Source organism: Equus przewalskii, chromosome 3, assembly GCF_037783145.1.
Source record: "Equus przewalskii isolate Varuska chromosome 3, EquPr2, whole genome shotgun sequence".
In the NCBI taxonomy this organism is placed as follows: Eukaryota; Metazoa; Chordata; class Mammalia; order Perissodactyla; family Equidae; genus Equus; species Equus przewalskii.
This window is the reverse complement of record NC_091833.1, coordinates 19,092,807-19,118,409: the sequence shown is the minus strand read 5'-3', so window position 1 is coordinate 19,118,409 and position 25,603 is coordinate 19,092,807. Positions and strand designations below refer to the sequence as shown.

The 25,603-nt window shown below is 40.6% G+C and overlaps 1 protein-coding gene across 7 annotated transcripts in view; it reads right to left on the bottom strand.

Moving 5' to 3' along the window:
* Window positions 1-214: 214 nt before the first annotated feature.
* UTP4 (UTP4 small subunit processome component) overlaps window positions 215-25,603 on the bottom strand; it is a 28,798-nt gene continuing 3,409 nt past the window's right edge. For all 7 annotated transcript variants that reach the window (XM_008542841.2, XM_070612227.1, XM_070612224.1 and 4 more), the window contains exons 3-17: window positions 24,698-24,889; window positions 23,220-23,304; window positions 21,565-21,654; window positions 18,212-18,423; window positions 12,032-12,203; window positions 11,836-11,927; window positions 10,531-10,627; window positions 9,673-9,737; window positions 8,443-8,565; window positions 7,633-7,789; window positions 5,942-6,048; window positions 4,823-4,918; window positions 2,888-3,073; window positions 1,309-1,419; window positions 215-417 (exon numbers count right to left, since the gene is read on the bottom strand). In XM_008542841.2, the coding sequence (XP_008541063.1) occupies window positions 301-417; window positions 1,309-1,419; window positions 2,888-3,073; window positions 4,823-4,918; window positions 5,942-6,048; window positions 7,633-7,789; window positions 8,443-8,565; window positions 9,673-9,737; window positions 10,531-10,627; window positions 11,836-11,927; window positions 12,032-12,203; window positions 18,212-18,423; window positions 21,565-21,654; window positions 23,220-23,304; window positions 24,698-24,889 (1,902 nt within the window). In that variant the 3' untranslated portion in view covers window positions 215-300. The remainder of the gene's footprint in view (window positions 418-1,308; window positions 1,420-2,887; window positions 3,074-4,822; window positions 4,919-5,941; window positions 6,049-7,632; window positions 7,790-8,442; window positions 8,566-9,672; window positions 9,738-10,530; window positions 10,628-11,835; window positions 11,928-12,031; window positions 12,204-18,211; window positions 18,424-21,564; window positions 21,655-23,219; window positions 23,305-24,697; window positions 24,890-25,603) is intronic.

Genomic DNA, 25,603 nt, shown 5'->3' with positions numbered 1-25,603 from the left:
GAAGCCTCAGGCATGTGTTAGAGAATAGAGGGTAACTATCACCTTTTTTTTTTTCTCTGAGATCATGGTCTAAAGAACTGTGGTCTGAAAAAGTTGGATGAATTTGTAGCTACTTGGAACATTATCCCGACAAATACCTTGGAGTTTCTGTTCACTTTCAGTCAATGAAGGGAAACTACTGTCCATTATTTTGGAAGATAACATTCATAATGACTAGTCCTAAAGAATAAGTTTATTATCATGATTTGTGAAAACAAACAGGGTAGACAGTTCAAGGAAGGACACAGACAGTGCCCTGTTTTAGGTCCCAAATTTCTTCTTTTTGATGGGTGGTGGGAGCTGAGCAATGATGTCATCCAGGGGTCGTTCTACTGCCACCAGTGTTCTTTCATCCAAAAGATCCATGAAGAGTAGAGGCTGCAGAAAGATGACAATGATTCTACAAGGAGTCCGGCTCAGGGCAAGTCCTGAATAGACTGCCTGGAGCGTAAAGGTTAGCCTAGTTCAAGGCTGGAGGGTTCTAACTCTGACAATCTTTCCCGCCCTGGGACTCAAAATGCTTGGAAAGTTTGGGAACTTTTAACTGAGTTCACTCATAAAAGATTTCAACAAGATTTTTCATGTTTCTCTGTACAGAAAATATGATTCTTTAATTTTTTAAGGAATCAATGTTAACTGATGACTTCGGAGCCTGAATTCTTGACAAATGGCAAGTTAAAATGCATCAAAAAGCTAATCCTGCTTGAATAATTTACAGAGCCCCTCTTTAAAAAAAAACATTCTTGCAGACCCCTGAGAAAATGTTCCAGGATGCCCAAGAACTCCAATCTGAGAAACACGAATATGGAATTTCTGAGCTGGCACAAAGAGCTGTAGTATCGTAAGCTCAATGGATATTTGCTTTATACATACAGTGAAAAGCCTAGCCCAGAAAGGAAAGTCATAATAAATTCAACGACTTCCATTTGCTTGAAATTTATCTTGCAGAACATTCTCCAACTAGAAGTCAAATTTGAAAGCCAGGTTTACCACAAAAAAAGACCCCACCCAACTCCAATGTCATTTCTCACTACCTATGTATTTCATTTTGGTAAAGTATGGTGTGCCTGCCTCTAATACACTGAGGCAAGAACAATGAAATACAGACATAAGGGATAGACATCCTCAGAAACGTCACTTGTCTCCCAAAACCATGTTCTCTGCATGTAAAATGAAGGCACTCTGCCTTCCTATTGTGGAGTTTATAAACTACATTTTGATAATATCACAAGGAACCAACTATTCAGAATATAATGCAAGATGTTTTACCTTATATATTTTAGAAATTTTAAAGGCATGGGCTGTGCGTCTTCTGATGACATCTGATTCATTCTTGGGAGGAAGTGGATTGTAGAGTAAGGTTTTGTCATTTGGAAGAGGCTAAAAGACAAAGATATACTGTTTAAATCGTTATTTTTATTGGGCTTTGACAGGACAAAGGACTCTGATGATTTTTCAGGCAAACACCATCTTCCAACCATCATATTATACATTTACTACCTCCCTGACGCTCCTTACTTCAGGAAGAGAGCTGTAGACACTCTTCCAGCTATACTGCAGAGGGTGGGAGTATGAGGCAAAGAGAGCTTGGAGCGCTAAGCCAACAAGATCAAAGGGCCCAGCTAGGGCTCCTGGCCAGTCTTGTCAGTAACACTTTGTGAGACAGGAACAAACTGGCATGTGCAGGAGCTCAGCCCAGGCAGGCTTTGCTTTCTAGACTCTCCCTCGGTCAGATCACGGACTGGCCCAGTGACTGAAGTTCCCTGCAGGCAAAATCGCAACACAAACCACCCCCACTGATGTCACTGACACCTCGAGAGATGGCCTCTGGCCAAGCAAGTGATATTTCATCTCTGACTTCCTTGGGAAATAGCTCTGCCCAGCTTGAGGAAGTGATGGACTTATCACCAACGCTTGGGAAAAAATATGGGCTGATCTGGGCTGAGTTACAAAGAGGTAAGCGAGTGGGAGGGGCCCTTCCTGTATCACTCATCCTGCAGAAGGCACTTGTCAGCCAGCTCTGCTTCCCACGCCCTGAGGACGCAGGGCCTATGAGATGAGTTCCGGCACCATATCACCATGCACACCTCCTTTAGAGCCATCTGCTGCTTTCCCCACATTCCTTCCACGGCCCCCCCACCGCCCCACGTTCACAGACAGACCAAAACACTGTGTGGGTTGTAACCCAAGCCCAAAGTGCATTACAGGCACAGCCACAGTTCATAGTGCTCCTAGGAAAGAAAGTGGCTACCCAGAAAAGACTTGTAAATTTGGGGTGAATCAAAACAGCAGCTGGTAGAGGTTGGAATTTCAACAGAAAAAAATGCTCACATCCTGCCTAAATCAAAGCCATGAAGAATGGAATTTTCCTAGCTGGCCCTTTTTCATGACATTAAGACCAACTCCTCAAGCCTGCAGATAGTGTTTTAGTATATTCAGTGTCAAGGGGAACAAGTGGTCAAAAACCTAAGTTGTACTTTGATGAAACCACATTATTCAGTCACCCCAGAGTGCAAAGGTGGAAGTTATTCAGCCAAATCAATGGTATTCCTGATGATGGTCACCTTCTGGATACTGACCTAATCACTTTGCTACCTAAGTTTATGTGTTCACAGGCAAAGCATAGAAATGGTCAAATCAGCAAAAACCAGGCTGGGAGCCTCAAGAGCATGGGAATGAAAATGAGGAAAGTTGCAAAACAAAGCACCTCTCCTCCAAAGAATATACCAGGAAACTTTATTCTGATTCTCCTTCCTCTAACTTTTTGTACTTTATTGCTTTTAGAACTTGAAGATTCTAAGTAAGGAAGAATCAGTGAGAGCACAGGTGGTAGTAGTGAAGAACTCACCAACGACTTGTCAATGATGCAGAACATGTAGGCATCATGAAGAAGGATGTGCATTGGTCTCTTGAGATGAAAACTGATGTGTGTGATGGGAGTATCCCTTTGGAGCCAAAGGTGATGAAACCCCTGCTTCTGGATGGTCCGGCTCCACTCGGTATACTGTTTGTCTGGGATGCTGTACTCAAAGACCTGAGGACGGATTTGATACAAGGGAAATGCAGGCTGGTACTCAGAAAGACCAGAAGGGTAACCATCATTCCTAACCACATCCATACAGAAAACATTTATACAAACCTTGACTGTATCATATTCAGCCTCATGCATTCTCACTACTTTTTTTAAATAAAAAATCTTTAAGGTAAATTACATAACAATAAGCAATTCAAACAGCACAGAAAGCTTTACAGTGCAAAGCCCCCTGGAACCTTGACATCTCTTCCCCAAGACAAGAGCAGCGTATTTCTTGTTTATATCTTTTCAGAGATATTTTACACATATAATCCACACTGTTCTGTATGTTGCTTTTTTCATTTATCATTATATAATTGCGACTAACCCATAGCAACATATGCATCCAGGCAGAGAGAGCTCACTCGTGACCCCTCTGCAGAACACATAATAATCCACTCACTTTTTGGATGTATCATAACTTACTCCTCTAGTCTGGCTAATGGACATTAAAGGTTATCTCCAATCTTTGGCTACTACAAACAAGGCTGCAAAGATTATCTCTGCATCAGTGTCTTTTTGCACAACTGCAAAGCATGTATTTGTAGGAAGAACTTTTAGAATCGGAACTTCTGGGGCCGGCCCGGTGGTGCAGCTGTTAAGTTCACACGTTCCACTTCGGTGGCCTGGGGTTTGCAGGGTGCAGACATGGCACCGCTTGGTAAGCCATGCTGTGGCAGGCGTCCCACATACAAAGTGGAGGAAGATGGGCACGGATGTTAGCTCAGGGCCAGTCTTCCTCAGCAGGAAGAGGAGGATTGGCAGCAGATACTAGCTCAGGGCTAATCACCCTCAAAAAAAAAAACAAGGAATTTCTCAATCAAAGATTATGTGGACTTAAAATTTTTTTAGATACCACCAAAAGGTTCTCTAAAGGGGTGACACAAATTTACCCAACTTATGAAGTGCTCTTTCCCTATAGCCTCATGGCACTGAGCATTATCTATTCATCTTTGCTAATCTAATAGGTACAAAAAATTTGCCCACCAGTTTTCAAGTACTTAAAAGTACTTAAGGGACCAACTGCCAGTGAAAGGTATCAGGTGGACATCATCATCATATATGACAAAGATAAGAATGAGGCTTCACTAATTTGAATTTCAGCCTTTGGTCAAGGACACAAATCCATGAAACTGAAATGAGAAATTTCATTTTTTGGATAGAACACGTATGTGTGTGCATGTGTAAGTGTAAAAACTGCTAATCAAAGTAGCAACTATCATTTGCCTAGCAGTCTACTTAAATGTGCATGGAAAAAAACAGTAAACACTAATTTTGGCTGATATTCGGTACTGATTTCACTATGACCTGATTTCCTTATCTGCAAAAGAGAAGACGAAATATATGATGTTTTAGTCACTTTCAACTCTCAAAATCTTATTCCATCCCATATCCAGTCTAACACCCGAGTCCATGTCATCTTTAGTCTAAACACAATCAGTAAAACACGTTCTTCAAAATTCCTCCTCCTTCTTGTACCTCTTTACTGTAGAATCTCAGTGCTTCACCAATCCATTGTGCCCCATAAAGCCAATGGGTACTACCGGCTGATGATGTGCCCAGGCGATACACTGATGTTTTACTTCACAAAGGAGGAAACTACCTTTATATTGTCCAGTACTTTCACAAAACTCCTCCAGAATTGTCATTATCTCAGCTTCTAAGTTACTATCCAGCAGAAAGGAACTAGAAAGCACTGGAATCTCTTACCTGTTGGTCAGAATGAGCAATGACAAGGTTGTTGGTACTGGGGGCGATGGCCAGAGCAGTCACAGGGAAATTGTAAGCAGGCACTGTGCAGTGAAGCTGGGAACAAACAACAGACACAAAAAACAACTCTATATGATACTTTCCCTCAGGAAAGAGTAGATGGTCAAGGTTAGTGGTTTTAAAATAGTGTTCCTTGGAACTCAAAGGGTTCTATGGAAGTTCCTATAAACATCAGGCATTTCCCCAAACAATACACTTTAATTTCATTTTAAAAATATGCATGTTTAACTGCTTACAAAACTGAGAGCATTGACAGAGAACTTCAGAGTCAAGCCTTCCCTGCTATCTATACGTCTGTATGAATTACTCATAAACATGTCATTAAACAGGGAATCCACAGCTCCACACTGGATTTCTTTTAAAGAAATTAATGCCCAGTCATGGACATTACTGTACAATTGCAAGGCATGTGCACCACTACACAGGAACACTCCTTTAAATGCCAGGCCAGGCTCAAAGAGCAGTAGATGCTCTTGGCACAGTAAAATAAAGACTGAATTACGCAATTAACAGCCAAACACATTAAATGTTGCAATTTGCTGTTGTTCTATAAACTCATGCCTGTTGCAAGTTTTGGGCAGTTCCTGCCTGACTTTTATGATGAAGATGATGACTTGTAAAGGATCGTGAGTGATCCAACGTGTGAATGGCAACATCATTACTGATTAGTGAAAAATGTTTTCCTGCTATTCCTTTGTCAAATTTCTGTTTAATTTAAAAATTCCTTCAGATTACAAGGCGAACTATTAAAGGAAATTGTTACTATCTGCAACTATTCATCTGGGTAAATCGGAATTTTCCGCCCCAAAATACAGAAATAACCTGAATGTGGATTCATCACCCATAAATCCTTAATTTCAAATTTCCGTGCAGGAGTGGTTTCACTGTTGCCATTGACTGATTTTACAAATTATAGCTTTCAGATTCCCAACAAGTAAAACAGGAAAAATTCTTGGTTAAAAAAAAAAAAAGTCCAGTAATTTTCCGAGTAATACCAATCCGCCCTGAGTCTTATCGGCTAACTTCCTCCTGTTGGCTGCTACTAAACCCCATGCTCACCTTTAGATTTTTCACGTTGTACACGTGGACTCCAGCACTGGTGCCTGATGCAGCCAGCCAATTCCCGTCTGGACTGACTGCCAAAAGACACATGGACTCCACTGTCCCTGTGAGGACAGAACAACTGTTAAGTCTCTGAATTCAGTGTCCACAGTCAACCTCGCCGTGAAGATGATGGCAAAAGCCAAGAAGACCCTCAGTTTTAAATTACTTACAGGATAATTTCTTGACAGTTTTGGGAATAAGTTCTGGATGTTAATCTGTCTACTATTTTCATTTATTAGCCATCCTTTAGGTAAAGAGGAGTCAGAGAGATAAGCCTGAAGGCATCACTCACTCAGGCCTGAGTGAGATACTGCCTACTACCGGAATGAAGAATCAGGGTAGCAGCTACCACTAAAATCTATACTTTGTTTCAAACTCCTTTTCTACCAAATGGCTTTTAATCAGTTATGGACAAAGAGCAAATTCAACACGCTTAGAGCTTATCTTTAATTTACTGGGTGCCTGGTATATATTTAGTACTAAGGGAGCAGGGGCACATATGAACCATCTTTGTCATCAAGAGATTTTTAAACCAGTCTGGCAACATGAAGACTCATGTGGGATAAAAATCAGACAGTGATGCTATATGCCAAAATATGTGCTGCATATAACACCCCCAAATGATGAAAAAGCTTTATAACAAGACACAAACCAGATGCTAAAGGATGGGTGAGGTGGGCAGAAAAGGATGGAGAACAGCATGAGCTAAGTGACAAGGACTGGAATACACAGGTTTAAGGGCAGTGAAGAAGCCAGCTTGACTATAAGAGAAGTGAAATGAGAGACGAGGAAGAAATAGTTATATACATAATGCAGATACTAATTTTAAGGGGTGTTAAATGCAAAAGTATAGAGTCTAAGCTTTAAAATATAAACATATACAAGTACTCAATAAATACTATCAGTTTATTTGACTCCTAATTTGCGGGTTTCTTTTCCTGTATGCTTCTGGAGTAGCTTATGAACAGTGAGAGTTTAAGTTAAGAGAGTTGATTTTCCAGGCTGAGGGAGTCTAAATGACAGTGAAGCCACTAGAAGCCAGGGCAAGGGAGAAAGGAAAAGGCCCGTGGGAAGTCCTGGGTACTGAGTCCTCAATAATTAACTCAGGAACAGCTGGCTACTCACAGTCACTCCTTCATGCATATAAATGTTCTCAAACATGGAAAAATGGTCCTGAACATTATATGACAGATAATGAAACTGTATGTATACGTTTACCTTTATAAAAACAACCAACCAAAAAAATTAACATCTCCACAAAATACCTACATACGAACACATACTGTGAATACAGAAAAACATTAATGGTGGTTATTTCTGGGTGCCAGGATTACAGACAATTTTAATTTTCTTCTTGCTCTGCTAACAAAACTCTAAGAAGGATGACGAAATTTCTCTGGCCCCAAATAAGGAATCAAAAACCCAGTGAGAAAAGAGTAGGTGTGAGGAACATTTCAGATCTCATCAAGCGTTTTCATTTGCCAGATATCTCCTCCTACTTTAAATTGCAAACATGTGAGTGTATTAGCAGACTGGAGAAGAACATTAGTGAACCCCTGACAACGAATGAGGTTTAAAATGGAAAAGAAAGAAAGATACACCAGAGACTGACAACTTTCCCAGGTGGCCAGTTACCAAATTCCCACCTGACTGAGGCTGGAAAGTATGCAGATGCTTGAAGCTTCCTTCCAACAGCCGAATGATATGTAGAGAGCCTTGATTGGATGCCACAAAGAGCTTTGCTGAATCTTCAGAAAACAAAATCTGAAGGGCAGAGCGAAGGAATGCTGGCATTTTGGAAACCTTGGAGTGAAACAGTAGTAAAAACCAGTAAGAGAGAGGAGACCTAGAGCCCATCAAAAAAAACCACAGCCAGGCTTAAATTACAGGAATGCTTCCTGTTTCTAAGGAAGCCAACTGACCAAGGGCCTACTGTAACCTACACATCCCCCTTTCCATCTCTTCAAAAGCCTAAACTTGGGGCCGGCCCTGTGGTCAAGTGGTTAAGTTCACGTGCTCAGCTTCGGTGGCCCAGGGTTTCACCAGTTCGGATCCTGGATGGGGACATGGCACTGCTCATCAGGCCACGCTGAGGCAGCCTCCCACATAGCACAACCAGAAAGACCTACAACTACAATATCCAACTATGTACTGGGGGGGGCTTTGGGGAGAAAAAGAAGAAAAAACCAAAAGATTGGCAACAGTTGTTGGCTCAGGTTCCAATCTTTAAAAATAAAAAAAAAGAAAGCCTAAACTCTACTGCTACTTCCTGGCATTTCCCTACTTCTCCAAAAACATAATCAATACAAAATGGAAATAAACGACCATTTTTAACAGCTGTCTCCAAATAGCTTTTCGCTGAGCAAGCATTACATCTAGTGCATTTCCACTTCACACAAAAATCACATACTTACAAAGTCTCTTCTTGTCTGACTAGACCTTGGGTTATCACTTACCCTTTGGAGGCTTATGTTGTCACGTTCATAACTCAACCGATAGAGGAAAAAACGAGAAGCTGTAGAATAGGCTATCCAACTTCCACATGGGGAAATACAGCTGCAAATAATGTTCTCAGGACCCTGGCAATATTAGGAATCACGATGAATGTTCAAGTAAAACTTCATACGACAAGGTTCACTGTGACATGAATCCTCAAGCTATTACCACTCGAGACATATCCACAAATACCTACACATAATCCTGACACACATATGCTGTGTGTCACTATGATTATTTCAGAGGTGGAGCACCTAAATGGCATGGCTTTCATTTCCAAAACCAAGAACTGAGGTCTATGAACACCGTGAACTTCTCTCAGCCCTCTGCATACTTCATAGATAACTTCATACTAACCCCTAACTGTAGCAACCTGAGTAGAGAGGAATTTAATGCAGGAAAGCTTTGGAGGCCAGGTGACTTGGAGAACCGATTTTCTGTTTTGTTTATGACAAGCTGCTTTAAAGACCTCTAAGAAATACTAAGAAATAATTTGCATGACAAAGGAAGAGTTTAAGATAACATTTACTTAACTTAAAAAACACAAAATATCTAAATATATGTATGTATACACATACAAAGAAAAAGATCTGGAAGAATATACAGCTAGTTAATTAACAATAAATATTTCAGTAGAGGAAACTATAATTAAAGAGGTGGACAAGGATATAAATGATGAATACCATTTGAATTCTTTACATTAGTATGAGTGTATTCACAAATATTTGTGTAATTAAAGATTTTTAAAAAGGAAAATAGCAGCTTGCATAGTATATTCCCATTAGTGTAGAAAGAAAAGATATATACACAAATAGGTGTAAATTTTTTCTGGAAGGATATGCAGAAAACTTTTGGCAGTGATTTTCTCTGCAGAGTGGGACCAGAAATTTGGGGTAAGGAAGAGGCTCGTTTTTCATTGTATACTCTTTTGTACCATTTTAATTTTTTAAAAAAATGCGTGTTATTTTCATAATGCCAAAGAAGAAAAACTAATTTCTTGTTTCATTCATCCAATAAATTCTGAATGCCCAATTTATAATCACAGGAAACCCAGTTCTGTTGACATAGACTTCATTCAAATAATTTTAGATTTTACACAGTTTATGATGTCAACTAGGTAACCCTCAAAATTGAGAACGAGAAAAACGTTCTGGATTTCAGAGTGTGAACACACAGTTCAACTTCCTTACCTTTGTCTTGAGGTGCAGTAAATGATCTGCATCTTTAGAGAGTGGAAGGGTATCCCCATTCTTTCCTGGAACAAGAAATTTCCCTGAGGTTTTTCTTCTCAAAGAAAGGTTATTTGCACTTTTTTTTTTTTCCCTAAAAAGTCATTCCTGGGTAGAAGGGAATCATTACCAGTAGGAAATCAGAAAAATACCTGACTTAGCAAGCCTACAATTTTTCCGGAGGTATATGAAGAGGAAAGCAGTGAGCACTTTCTTAGCTTCTACTTGGGTGCCCTAGAAATGGCCCATGGCACGTCACTAATTCTCTGAAGCTGTACCCCACAGCCAGGCATGCAAGTGGGGGGATGTGGAGTTTGTGTGGCCTTGACTTCAACTTCCTTTGTTCAACTTGGAACCGAAAGCAAAAACATCTAATCTACTATAAAATAACACGACTCAAACATTTCTTTAACAGGTCATACCAAAGGCCACGAGGCTGTCAGCCCAGTAAGTTCCACGTGACCTTCTTTTTTGTGCAGAGCCATCACTGCCCACCATTAAATCTTGTCATTTTTCAACAGCCTATTTTGATCCCAATCAAGCCAGGGCAAACTACAATTCCACAACCCTCACCTCTACTACACTCTGCAGTGTACTGTACAGAATCACGAACCTTTAACAGATGATCCAGTATCCTGCTAATGATTCTAACATTCTGAAGAACTCCTTTGGTCTATCTGGTGGGTGGGAAAACCATAAGTTCCAATGGACACAGAAAAATCTACTTCCATTTTTCTATAAATAGAATTTCAACTGCAATTCTAACTTCCACCTTCTCTCTCCTATTTTCTTATTGGAAAAAACTTTCTCCCATCTCACCTGTTGCAACTGTAGAGCCCAGCTGCCAAAGTTCCAAGTGATGAGCAAACTGGAAGAGGAGAAGCTGCTTCTTTTTTGAACAGGAAATAAGACGTCGCTGTATCCAAGAATTGAAAAGTGATAAATAAGCCAGGGTCATCTATTGCCTCAGTACTAGATACAGCAGCAACATCTTAGCACAGTTTTTACTGTTGAAATCCATTTACTTGCTAAATATTTCCTAAGTCCTACCAAACGCCAGGCGCTGCACTAGGATCTAAGAACACAGTGGTAAATAAAAACACAGGAACTGCTCTCAAGCTTATAGTCTAAAGGGTTGAGATAGAATTAAACAGGCAATTACACTAAGTGTGCTAAGAATTTTAACATGGCTAAGCCCAGTATGTAACAAAAAAAAAAGTGTTAAGCATATCTAATCTAGCCTCATGGGGGTAAAGACATGAGCCCAGAGGAAGTTCACTGGTAAAGACTAGTCAGGCAAAGAGGGTAGGGCAGGATGTTCCAAACAGAGTGATGGCACGTGAAATAGCTCAAAGGTAAAAGAGCATTAGAGGGAATAAAAAGTCTTTCAGAATGGCTAGACTGCGTGGGGTACTGCATGTGTGTGAGAGGACGTGAGAGAAGAAGCTGAAGGACCAGGGCCAGATCAAGACAGGTTTCATAAGCCATGCTAAGGAATCAGCTCTTTATGCTGAAGGCAAGAGACACCAATCAAAGGCTTCAAAGCATAGAGTGATGAACAAAGGTGCTTTCTGAACAGATCAATGGAGAACAGGCTGGAACGACACAAATGTAAATAAAAAAGGAGGAATCCAGATGAGAAAAGACATTGATCCAAACTAGGATAATGCCAGTGAAGACAAAGAGAAATGACTAGATTCAAGAGATAAGGAGGAGGTAGACTCAGTAAGGTTTACTGGCCGAACGGAATGTAGAACCAGGTAGTAGAGAGAAGGGTTTCCAGCTTAGGAAGATGTCCATTTACCTAGAGAGGAACACTGAAAGCCTGGATTTTTCTGCTCCCACTCAGAATAATAAAGAGCCCAGCCTTAAAAACAAACAAACAAAATCCCCATAAACCACAACTATCTGGAACAGGGAATGATTTCCCTAGAAACTAAACTAGGAGCGCTGCCGTAAATCTCTCAGTCCCTGCAACTGTCTGCAAAAGGCTTGCCTCAGAAACACAAGGAAGCAGGAAGAAGGTAGGTAACTACAGAAGTCCTACAGATTTGCCCAGGAAGTGTGACCTGCGCTCAGTCTTGTGGGACAGGGGGATGGTGGGGGTAAGGAGGTGATACTTACATGGGGAAAAGTGATTTTTCGGAGAGCAGCATCATAATTCTTTACCTCCACTTTCTCCATGAGAGGACGAATAACTAAGTGGGTATCAGTGCCTGGGGTGCGAAGGGGAGGGGAGAAGGCATCAGAATTAGAAATAGTCCTGCCTGAAAATAACCAGAGCTGAGTAAAGAAGCAACTGGCTGAGAGTGGAACCCACCTCCGGATATCAATGCTGTTGGGCTGTGGGCCACGGCTCGCACGTCGTGAGTGTGATGCTGGAATGGCTTTGTCCGCACCCACTGCTTCTCACTGCTGTTGGAAGTCACAGAGACCAGCTGAAAATGGAATACTGTCCCCTCGGCTGTGCCCACCACGAAACTGTCTTCTTGCTGAGAAATTAAATCATTAGGGAGGTACAATTGAGCAAAACAGGGCCCAGTGTGAAAAATATTCCCTGAGGTTTTCTGTCTGGGCAGCTTAAGGTAAAACTGCCCAGATTACAGGGGTCTTCTTCCTCCAGAAGCTAACAATTCCATCAGAGGAGCAAGCTCACACATAAGTAACAATGCGCCCCCTACTGAGAAAATTAATATGTACCTCAAACTGTTACAGTGCTTTCATAAATACAAACTAGGCCTCATTAGAATAGCAACAAAAGAGATAAAACATATAGCAATAAATTTAACAAAAAAAAGTGCCAGACCTACGTAAGAAAAAAATTTAGGTCCTTCTAAAGGACATAAAAGATGACCTCAACAAAGAAATCCATACCGCATTCTTATACAGGAGTATTTAACATAATATTAATGATCACTAAGGAAATGTATAAGTTTTACATAACCCAATAAAAATACTGATAGTCTTATACTTGGAACTAGAAGAGGCACTTCTTAAATTCATATAGAAAAATAAGCACGCACACACACACACACACACACACACACACACCTCCAAGCAAGAATAGTAATGAATAAACAATACTCAAAAGATTTGGAAGCAGAGACTCAAACAGATACGTGTACACCAATGTTCACAGCAGCATTATTCCACAAGCACCAAAAGATGGAAACAACCCAAATGTCCATCAACAGATGAATATATAAACACAATGTGGTATATACATACAACGGCATATTATTCAGCCTTAAAAAGGAATGAAGTTCTGATAATGCTATAACATGGATGAACTTTGAAAACATTATGCTAAGTAAAATAACCCAGACACAAAAGGACAAATATTATATGATTCCACTTATATGAGATACTTCTCACAGGCAATTCATAGGGTCAGAAAGAAGAATGGAAGTTACCAAGGGCTGGGAGAAGGGAGGAGCAGAGAGTTATTATTTAATAAGTACAGAGTTTCTGCTTGGGGTGATGAAACAGTTCGGAAAATGGATAGAGGTGACAGTTACACAACACGGTCAATGTACTTAACGACACTGAATTGTACACTTAAAAATGGTTAAATTGGAAAATTCTCTTATGTATATTTTACCACAATAAAAAATTTGAAAAAAGAAAAGTAAATAAAGTATTGGGAATGTAAGAGGAACAGGGTGGGGGTGGGGGTTGAAATGGTAGTTGAAAGATTGAAGTTTGGAAAACCCTGAAACTCACTGTCTTCTTTTTAGAGATGAAGGGAGGGCAGGCAGAGGTGGGGAGGGGGCCTGATCAATATCACACAAAGACCCAGGTTACTTGGTCCCTGGTTTAAGGCTCTCTCTTGCTAGTATGTCGAGCACCACGATTTCTGTTAGTTTTAAAAGGTCTTAGTGTGTCTACAATTACTTTTTTTAATTTCTCTATATTCTCAAAACCGTTTTCATTTTAACTCCAGTTTTTAAAAATACACAAAACTTTAAGCAAGGAAAAAAAGGGATGTTTGATAGGGTAGTGAGAAGAATCAGGAACCTGGATCTGCAGTTAACCAATCAAATAGTGTAGAGACTAGGTCAGCTAGCCAAGAGAAGGGAGATGTCTGAACATGTCTGAGCAGGCAGCTGCCATCAACTGCACACTTACTGTGCTAGGAACTTTACATATGTCATATCATCTCTAATTCTTCAGTAACTTGCAAAGTTATGTATTACTTGCCCTATCAGGAAATACTGTGAAAGACTTTGAAAGAGCCTAAAAAGCACTGGTGTTCTTGTCTAGTGAGCTCTTCGATTGTCCTGGAGCTATTTTACAACTCTGTAAATTAAAGAAAACTGAGTGTGAGGCAAAAGATTCTATTGCATAGAAATGCAAAAGAATTATGCCTACTGGAATGCAACTGATTATTGCCCTGTGGATCCTGGGTCTTGCAACAATTTGTAAATTCATTTCAGTATTCCTGAGAGCCTTATATAACTGCGTTCTTTGAATTCTCCTTTGAACTGCTTATGACATCTTACCGGTTCTCTCATTAGTTAACGAGTTACAGAAAATCTCTGACATATTTCTATTTCATATTTGTACGAGTCATGATTTTACCTTTTTTTCCCTAATCATCATTTAATAGCCCTTTACACAGATAAGGAACCTGGAGCTTCTAGAGGTTTAGGGAGGGGCCAGCCCAGTGGTGCAGCGGTTAAGTGCACATGTTTTGCTTCTCGGTGAACCGGTTGGGATACTGGGTGTGGACACGGCACAGCTTGGGAAAAGCCATGCTGTGGCAGGTGTCCCATGTATAAAGCAGAGGAAGATGGTCATGGATGTTAGCTCAGGGCCAGTCTTCCTCAGCAAAAAGAGGAGGATTGGCAGTAGTTAGCTCAGGTCTAATCTTCCTCAAAAAAAAAAAAAAAAAAAAATTTTTTTTAAATAAATAAATAAATAAAAAGAGGTTTAGGGACGTGACAAAGACTCATGGCCATCTGCCTCCAAAGCCTTTGCCCTGGGCAGAGCACACTGCCTCAACCTTGTGCCAGCTCTCTCTGAGGTCACCTGCAGGCACATGATGGAGGAGAAGGAAGGAAAGCATATCTGAAGCACATCAGGGGGCCCAGACCAGCCTCTCCCTTGCCCCCCCTAAGGATACTATTTGAAAATCATTAGCCCAAGGCAAAGTGGAGATACTGAGCAGCTCAGAAACTCATACTCTCCTCACTACCTCCAACGAAACAGTTTCTGTAGTTTACAAAAAAAAAAGAAAAAAAGGCAGCAGTTTGCTCAAAGTCCCACCAATAGAGAGGGATTGGAAAGGCGAGTCTCCCTCACTCCACATCCTCTTTCCCGGAGGTGGAATCATAAGAGAACTGAAAAAGACACAAAAGGAAAAGGTTCTCTTGTGCAGCAGGAACGAAGCAAGGGAAAAGCGGACGTGGAAGGGGGGCTGTCTTAATTTAATCAAAGAGTGACTGCTCTACACAGGAAAAAAAAAACCTGTCAGGACTGACCTCTAAACGAAAGCAAGTGTTCCCTCCAACTCCCCGCAGGAATCAGCACAGTCCTTGCCTACCTGATGCTGGTGGAAGACATCTAAGAAGATCAAAGGACTGGGTGTTTGCCGTGATTCACTCTTAAGTCAATGAAAATCCATTAAAAAGAATCTAAAAATAATCAGCTGTTTTGGCAAGACAGTGTAGTAGAGAAAAGCCTTGAAATGAGGAGCAGTTTCAAGAGATGTGAAAATGATAATGCCAATACCACACTCACTCTGTGCCAGACACTGTACTTAGCACTTTCTAAGCACTACCCATATGATCTTTTCCCAAACTCCATGAGGTGTGTATTACTATCACCCTTGTTTTAAGAGGAAGAAAGCGAGGCTCAGAAATAAGTAACTTGCCCAAGGAAGATATGCAGCTGTTAAGTGGTACGGCTGGGATTCAAACCAGAGTCTGCCCAACTCCAGAATCCGCGATGAGCATTTTTGAGAGCTGGATTTTGTACAATTGCATTTTTCAGTTTCTTAACAATAAGTACTACAATTCATTGATTCTCAGGTACACATTTTTCCACATTTTAATACCTCTGAAATTAGGTTCTCTTATATCTGCCAACTTGTAACATCTTCAGATAAGGAGCGAACATCAAAACTTGTAGAATCATTCTCAAAGCCTAAAAGAAAATCTTGGGACTATTCATGGAGTATCATCTACCAACACCCTGAATGGCTGGGAGGCATGTGTGGAAAACATGGACCCTAATGACTGAGTCAAAAAATGATTCAGAGTCTGACTCTGAATGTGAAGAAGCTTTAGGAATACCCTGACCACTTTATTTCACTTATACTTTCCTTTTTATACACACACAACAGTGATATGACAAAAATTTATGTTTAAGTCTCAAGGGGCTCTTCAATAAGAAAAATATAAATTCTATGTTTAAAAAAGCATTGTGTCACTTTTACATTATAGTACCTTATATTGTAGGCTTATAAAATATAAATTTTACATTTAAAAAGAAGCATGGTGTCACAGTTTAACTGGCAGTGTTTCTTCTTTCCCACTATAACAAAATTATGGCATGTCTTACAATCATTTGTATCTAAGATTCAACGCAATACAGTCTAATATAGGCACATGGGTGAAGAAAGAGCAAACAATATAAAAAGCTATACAGTACAAATTAAGCCTGTCTCCCCCTGCGCCCCACAACTTCCCTCTCCAGAAACGATCACCGCTAGCATTTTCTACTTTTTTCAGACATAGTCTATATATATACTAGCAAAATGTATATACATAGAATATCTAATATATGATACATAAATCCTCCTTTTCTTAATACACTATTATGTACTATATTATACACTGTATACTGTTCTGCTCTTTCTCTTTAACCACATACCCTGGAAATTGTTCCACAGCAGTAAATATACATCTTCCTTGGTCTCTGAAACGAGTGCATGTAATATTTGAGGAATTACACTTTTTCTTCTTCTTCTCCTCAAAGCCCCCAGTATATAGTAGTATCTTCTAGCTGTGAGTGTCTCTGGTTGTACTATGTGGGACACCGCCCCAGCATGGCCCGATGAGTGGTGTCATGGCCACACCCAGCATCCAAACCAGACAAACCCTGGGCCGCCAAAGCAGAGCGCACAAACCCAACCATGGGGCCGGCCCAAGAGGAATTACACTTTAAACAGTACTAAATTTAATAATTAAGTCTTAAGTCTAATCACAACCATTTTGGATTAAAACTCTATTTTAAAAGGAGAATTTCTCCCACTCATTTCAGTGTCTACTTGTATTATAGTTCATATGTGACATTTAAATGTCTTACGGGACTTTAACATATCAAATTATTCTCATGAAAAACCTGTGAAATGGGATAGGAATGTTTTACAGGCAAGAAAAGCAAGGATGAGCGATACCTTCACTAGAAACTGGATGTCCACACTTAAGAGAACAAATAATTCTCAAACCAAGAACATAAAGAATAAAGGATCTTGGGGCTGGCCCCGTGGCCGAGTGGTTGAGTTCGTGCACTCTGCTGCAGGCGGCCCAGTGTTTCGTCAGTTCGAATCCTGGGCGCGGACATGGCACTGCTCATCAAACCACGCTGAGGCAGCGTCCCACATGCCACAACTAGAAGGACCCACAACAAAGAATATGCAACTATGTACCTGGGGGCTTTGGGGAGAAAAAGGAAAAAAATAAAATCTTAAAAAAAAAAAAAAAAGATGTACCTTTAAGAATAAAGGATCTAGTCAATAAACCTCAAAGTCACTTTCCATGCCTCAGTGCTAAAATACCCAAAGGTTTCTGATTAAGAATTCATGTTACGATGGGGCTGGCCCCAAGGCCGAGTGGTTAAGTTCACGCGCTCCACTGCAGGCCGCCCAGTGTTTCGTTGGTTCGAATCCTGGGCGCGGACATGGCACTGCTCATCGAACCATGCTGAGGCAGTGTCCCACATACCACAACTAGAAGGACCCACAACGAAGAATATACAACTATGTACCGGGGGGCTTTGGGGAGAAAAAGGAAAAAAATAAAATCTCTTAAAAAAAAAAAAAAGTCATGTTACCAAAAGGGAGGAGGCACACTTGTTCAATACAAATCTGCTTAAGTCTTATTCAAATAGAAGAAAATTAACGTTTTCAAAATAACTATAAAATTACCTTCTAATTTCCCAAAATGGGAAGCAGGAGAACAGTTGTGCAGAAAGACGAAACAGGGCTTCTCAAGATTCTTCTATGGTACTCGTGCCCTATCTACAACCAGACTGGGTTACCAGGGGGTGGGGAAAACCTCTCTGCTAACTAACCTTTTAGAGAATACTCTCTAACTGTTAGAGAATGAGAGTTCAGGGAAATTACGTGGGCTTTCAGATACATTTTCCTAAACACATCTTCCTCTAGTACAACATTCAGGATCAGGGAACAGGTTTGTGGGGCACCACTGACACGGCCTTCTCTACTCATCCCCCAGGTTGTACAGGAACTGCTGAAAGCAGGGACTATACTCACATCAGATACGGCAATGGACTGCACGTCAGCATTTGCAATGAGATGGTTCTTCACCAGAGTCCCGGTAGCTGAGTCCCAGAACTGCACCTTCCCAGCAGAGTCTACACTTATGACAGTGCCATCAGACAAGAAGGCCACGCCCCATATGATACACTTCCGCTTGGACACACCCATATACTGCCGATCCACAAGCATCTTATGAATAGCGCTCCCTGAAAAGTGAGAAAAGCCCACATTTGAATGGTGCTTATTTTTCCTTTAGTCTTCAAAAATCACCTGTGGTAGGCATCTAAGTTAGCTGCCTGAGCACAGACCACAGACAGCCAGTAAATAGTAGCTATGGTGAACTCAGCCTTGGAATGACAAAATGGTTACCGAAAGAGGGAGAGAGGGGGCAAGGGGCAACAGAAATTTTGCGGGGGACACGAAATGGAAAAGAAACATTTGAGACTTCACTTAAAACTGGCCAATTGCACATATACGTTACACACTGTTCTTTCTAAAACCCCATGGGAAAGGGAGAGACGACAATAGAGACAAAATTTGAAGAACTGGAAATCAGACATGGAGCGGGAGCTGACTTCGCAGAGTCCTGAAACTAAGTCCCAAGTCAGCAGTGGGGAAAGCCAAGAAGCCACTTGATTTATACCACGGGATCCTCAGAAGACTTAGGAACTGGTGACGCCATACTCTGGAAAACAGAGGTCAAAGTGGGATAAAAGGAGGGACTGGTTCAAAGGAAGTTTAAGAAACTTTTAGATCCCTCAGATACCCACCCCTAAGAGGCCAGGCAACTCGCAAAACTGGAGATTTACTTTCTGAAGAGGGTTGTCAGGCACAAGTGAGGGGGCAAGCACGCCATGGAAGACAGACCGACAATTTACTAACTCAATGTTGGGAGACCGGTTTTCTCCTCCTTAGAATGCTGATGGCCAGGCTTATTATCACCAGGCAGCACACTATAAAACATCTCTGGGAAATATGACCAGCACAAGAGAAAGATCTAAAGAGCCTGTCTTCAGAGGTTCCTCAAGCAAACGGTCTAGCCAGACCATTCTTCAGTGAAGTCCACGTGCAATAAGCTCCACTCACGTGGTGATGAGAGCAATCACCAGACGCGTGAGGAAGGCCTTCGTATGAAAGGCAGAGGACAAAGAGACTACCAGAAAAAAATAAACAACAAGGAGGAAACACCAAGGGTGAAGAATATTATCATGAATGATAATGACAAATATTATCATAAACAGCCTTAGAAAGAGAAAAAGAGTCACTATATGAGGAAACAAAAAGAGAATGCGATAAAAATAAAACATTCAGGAAACAAAAAAGAACTTTGGAAGTGGCAGAAATGAAAAACTCAGTAAAAGAATTGAAAGATAAAGATGACAAACTCTCCCAGGAAGAAGAGTAAAAAGTCAAAGAGATAAAAAATAAGAGGGGAAAAAAAGATTAAAAAATTAGAACAGCCAGCATCCAAATAACAGAATTCTAGAAAGAAAATGGAAACTTACTTATAAAACAATTACAAGAATTTTCCCCGAAACTGGAAAACATCAGTTTTTGAATTAAAAGAATCTACCAAGTGTCCAATAAAATTGATGCTGAAGATCCACACACCAAGAAACATAATTACTAAATATCAGAACAGTAAAGATAAAGGAAAGATCCTAAAAGCTCCCAGGAAAAACAAACAAAAAAACCTATACAAAGGATCTACTCTCAGAAAGGCATCAGGATTCATAATATTTGTAGAAGCTGGAAGACAGTGGAGTCATGGCTTCAAAATTCTAAGGGAAAATAATTTCCAACCTAGAATTCTTTCTCATAAACCCCTTCTCGGGATCCACCAAACAAAGGAATAAACCAGGAAAGTGAATGACACGGAAATAGGGGATTCCACCTGAGAGAGAAGCACAGGGAATCTCTGGAAGGACTGAAAAATCAGAGTTCAAGATCTCATAGTTGGGGCTGGCCCCGTAGCCAAGTGGTTAAGTTCGCCCGCTCCACTGCAGGAGGCCCACTGTTTCGTTGGTTTGGATCCTGGGCACGGACATGGCACTGCTCATCAAACCATGCTGGGGCAGGGTCGCACATGCCACAACTAGAAGGACCCACAACGAAGAATATACAACTATGTACTGGGGGGCTTTGGGGAGAAAAAGGAAAAAAAAAAAAATCTCATAGTTGTGCAGCAAGCCCAGAAACTGGCTACACTCGACTGGAGCAGGTCAGAAGGCTCTGGGAGGGAATCATTCAAGGTAAAAGTGGTAGAAAGAAAACCAGATTTATTCAAACCCAATTTATACAACTAGAAGAATTTGGGGATGAATTAGTGAGACAGATTTGTATGTGTGTATATATATAGAAACAGTATATAGCGGGTATCTATATATACAGATATATACATATACAGACAGAGAGACAGAAATTATTAACAAAAAGCAAGAGGGAAAGGGTGGAGAGGGGAGAGAATTTACTATGTGAGTAATATTTATATAGTTGTAATAACAAAAACACTGACTACTAATCTGAGTAAAGTTAGAACTTAACCACACGGGGAGGGTCAGGAGAAAGTGTGGATGCATGTGGCAGAGGGCAGAGAAAGAGGGTTAAATAGTAGAAGTCAATAAATAATGGTCTAAAACTGAAAAGCCAAAATGCAGCATGATAAGCATGCTGTATTAGAGCACAGATATAAATACCAAGGCTGCCTTTGAGGAGTGGGAGAAGGCTTTTTCGTAACAAGCCTTAAGGCATTCTTTGACTACATGCATGTATAACTGATGATAAAAAACCAGCATAAACACTGAGGAAAAAGAAAAAGGAGACATGCCTGACCTGTTTTACCTCTCGCCCTAGATGGGAGTACAGACACGCCCACCTAACAAGTTAAAATCAAGCTCATCACTGAAGGATTCCATTAACCAATTCTCTAGGCCAAGAACAGAAAAAGAATGTGGTTCTCTACCTTTCTGATCTCATGTCTCACCACTTATGTTACCAAGATCTTATGCTCCTCAAAGACAAACACTCACTTTTACGAAGAACTGTATATATAAAAAGGTATTCTACTGATCATTCACAGTAAATGTCTTACTGTTTGACGGCAAATCTACTGTGAATTCTTATGATGAAAAGTATAGCATTCCATCGAAGAACCAAGATTCCTCTAAAAGCAGCAACAGTAATCCAAGAAAGGAGTGAAATTCATGGTGGATATCTTAGAAGGCTAATGAGAGGTTAAGCTCTAAAGGTCACTGAAAACTTGACAAGGTCTCAAGCTTTTGGAAACCCAGAAATGTGAATCTGACAAACAGGACCCACACCCCAAATGAACTGAGCAAAAGAGTCACCTGATTTGACATCAAACACACTAATGTAGTCTATGGAGCCAGCTGCAATGTGGGTACCAGAAGGACGCCAGCTGAGACTCAGGATGCGACCTTGGGAGTTGTGCAACAAAAAAGAAAGTGACATTCACATAAATATACAGCAAACGCTAACTGAGTTCTCCTTCTACAATTATCTACAGGGCTAGTGTTCTACAGTCTTAGCTCTCATCTACTGTACTCTTGTGAAGAATTGTTTTATAACAGATGAGGAACAACTGTGCCCTGGGATCCACAATAAAGTATTTGAGACTTAAAGACTCTAACAACGTATAAATGGTTGATAGTATAAATAAGCGCAAACTTTTTTTTTTTTTTTTAGGAAGATTAGCCCTTAGCTAACATCTGCTGCCAATCCTCCTCTTTTTGCCGAGGAAGACTGGCCCTGAGCTAACATCTGTGCCCATCTTCCTCTGCGCAACCTTTTTAGGTTGATCTGGTAGTAACTTAACAAAATTTAAATGTGTATTTTTGATCCAGTAATTGCACTGGGAATTAACCAAAGAGACATACTTGTGTGAGTGCCCCAAAATGTGTATGGAAAATGTTCACTGCAGCACTGGTTGCAGTAGTAAAAAACATTAATATCCATCAATAGGAATTTGGTTAAATCAATTATGGGACATCATAAAATGCAATACCATGCACACTGGCCTGATTGACATGGAAAGACATCTGTGATATATCAAGTGAAAAAACAAGCTGAAGAATAAGTGCAAGGACTCCTCTGTGGGTATTTGTTCATATGAATATATGAAAAAGTCTAGAAGATTAGCTCCAAACTTTTACCTACAGAGTGCAGTGAGGTATTTAGTTTCTCTTTCACATTTGGCTAAACCTATGAAATTTTTAACAAGCACTGTATCACCTTTGTAATTAAAAAAAGAACACCCCAAAGATACTAAAAACAAACAAAATAGGAATCTGATTAGCAGAGGATAAATATTACTAATGGACAAAGAGAACACACAGGAGGACACTTACTATCCTCTAGAAGAGGGGTCAGCAAACTACGGCTCAAAGGCCAAATCAGGCCCACCAGCTGTTTTCGTAAATAAAGTTTCACCAGAGCACAGACATGCCTATTTGTTTCAGTATTATCTAAGGCTACTTTTGTGCTGCAATGACTGAGTTGGCAGTGACTGTACAGCCTGCAAAATCTACACGATCTACCACCTGATGTCTTTACAGAAACAGTTTGCCACTCCCCGCTCTAAAGGTGAGTGTCACTCGGTCCTGGCAGAACACTGGCAATGGGTCATAAAATCCCCCCACTCAATTTGAATACACTAGCAGGATGAAGAACCACAGCTCCTGAAGAACGTGTTAAAACTTCACAAAAATAAGTGAGAACAAATGGACTCAGACAGAAACATTAGCTTCCCTGTTTTGGATTGCTGGTTTTCTATATTATTACTTAACCATGCAATCACAGCTATGCTACACAATGGAGAAAGTCTGAGCTAGTGACAGCTTCTAGCACATATTCTGTACTCACAGAAAGTTAGCATGCAGACAAAATATTACCTGGACCCCTGGGAAAGTATTCCACCCCCAGTGACACAGAAACATAACTTCAAGTTAAGTCTACGCACTGCCCCACCAAAAACAACCCTTACTTTTCTGCCGATCAAAATTTCTTTCAAACTGGATTTTGTCGGGGGTGATCTGAAATAGTTTCACAGATCCATCTTCACAGCCAACCTATTAGGGAAAAAGGGGTAGAAAATAAAGAAGATAAGCATTTTATAGCACTAAACATATACATTCCCCCCCCCCCCCCAAAGCTATCACTTGCTCTGAAAGAGAAAAATAGTTTGTGAGAGAAAAAAAGTACTGGTACCAGGAAACTGATAGTGTATGCTTGGCAGGCTTCATGTCCTAGCCAGAAAGCAGGTTAATCAGTGGCCCAATTCCTGCATAGGGCATGGAAGAGAAGTAGGATTTCACAGCACAATTCTGCTAGAGACCCATGGCCTAAATAAAAGACCCATTAACCATATAACCTAGATGGAGACATGTCAAGATATTGCCAAATTAGTACAAGTCAAAAAAGAATCACAGACTCATCACAGAAAATTAAATCTCTAAAAGCACCCATTCTAACAGTAAGGGAGAAAAGACGTCTTCTCACTCTCTGCTCAAAAATTTTTGAGAAACACTAGGGTGAAACATAGTTGCACCAGTTAACCTAAGGAAGGACCTCTCAGAACTTTCAATATACTAACGTGCATTGTGAATCTACAGAAGGATTTATTTTTTCATTTTTTTCCTTTTTTCCTCCCCAAAGTCCCCTGGTACATAGTTGTATATTTTTAGTTGTGGGTCCTTCTAGTTGTGGCATATTGGACGCCACCTCAGCATGGCTTGATGAGCAATGCCATGTCTGCACCCAGGATCTGAACCAGCGAAACCCTGGGCCACCCTGAGCTGCCGAAGCAGAACCCACAAACTTAACCACTTGGCCACAGGGCCGGCCCCTACAGAAGGATTTAATATGCCATATTTCTGAAATGAAATTTATCATAAAACACAAAGCACAACAAAACAAAAAAAGGTCTCTACGTCTCCCAATCCCAAAGGACAGAGTTTGGGAAATGCTGAACCGAACTAACTCTCTTGTTTCAAAAATGAATAAACAAGGTCCAAAGTAGCCGTAGAAAGGGTGCAAAAGGACAAGGAGTTGTTTTTTTTTTTTTAAAGATTTTATTCTTTCCCTTTTTTCCCCAAAGCCCCCCAGTACATAGTTGCATATTCTTCGCTGTGGGCCCTTCTAGTTGTGGCATGCGGGACGCTGCCTCAACGTGGTCTGATGAGCAGTGCCATGTCCGCGCCCAGGATTCGAACCAACGAAACTCTGGGCCGCCTGCAGCGGAGCGCGCGAATCCAACCACTCGGCCACGGGGCCAGCCCCAGGACAAGGAGTTTTTTAATCCCCAATATCAACTCCAATCTTGTATTAGGGTTGCTGGAATTCAGCTCAGACTGGAGGTGCTACATGCCTAATATAACTTCATCTTCCTGTGCACACAGGAACAAAAGTTTAAGCGGGCACAAGAGAAATCTTGGTTTGAATTACCAATAGTTGCTTACTGACCAAAAGTTGAGAGCCACTCGGGCTGGCAGCCATGCTCCAGATGGGTCCTCCAAAGGCATCCATAGCATATTTGATGTTTAATGCTTGCAAATCATACTCGATGATCTCTCCATTGAGTCCAGCACTAAAGAGTCGCTGTCCTTTTGCCCAACACAGAGCTTCTGTAGCCCGAGACTCATGACCTGGGAAAAACTTCAGAAACATCATAACTTTTCAACCTACAGTGAACTCATCAGCTACCAGCACTGGGTGGTCACAGACAACACAGGGAAGATTAAAACATTTCCCTAGAAATAACTAGTGGGTTTTGCGCTATCAGAAGATCATGTCTACTGATATTTGCATTTTTTTTCAGGTTCACATTTTATTTATTTATATAGTTGGTTTTGTTTCTTTTACTAGCACTTGTTCTGCAGTATCTTTTCAGTAGAATCAAGTTTGTCTCCAATTCTATCTGAGGTACCCAACTTTTAAAAAAATCAATGCAACGATCTTGATCAGGTGATGGTTTCAAAGGCATATACATACATCAAAAGTTATTAATGTGTATATTTCAAATACATGCTGCTTACCGTGTGTCAATTTTACCTATATAAAGCTGTTTAAAAAATAAAAATAAGATAAACAAACGTAGCACTCTAGCTTCTTCAAGTCTCAGATTTCTAAGTGCTTTCTTAGCACTCAAAAAGTTTTCATACCTATGAAGGCATTTTATTCTTATAACTGCTTGACACAAAAGGGACTGAGTAGATATAATTTCTCCTATTTGAACTTGAAAAGACCAAAGTACTTGTGGGTTAAGTGGCTTGCCCAAAGTGCCAAAGTCAATGATAGGAAGAGAATGTAGGTCTCGTTACTCCTAGTCCCTACTCTTTTCACACTAACAATTTTGTCTTGTTCTGAGAG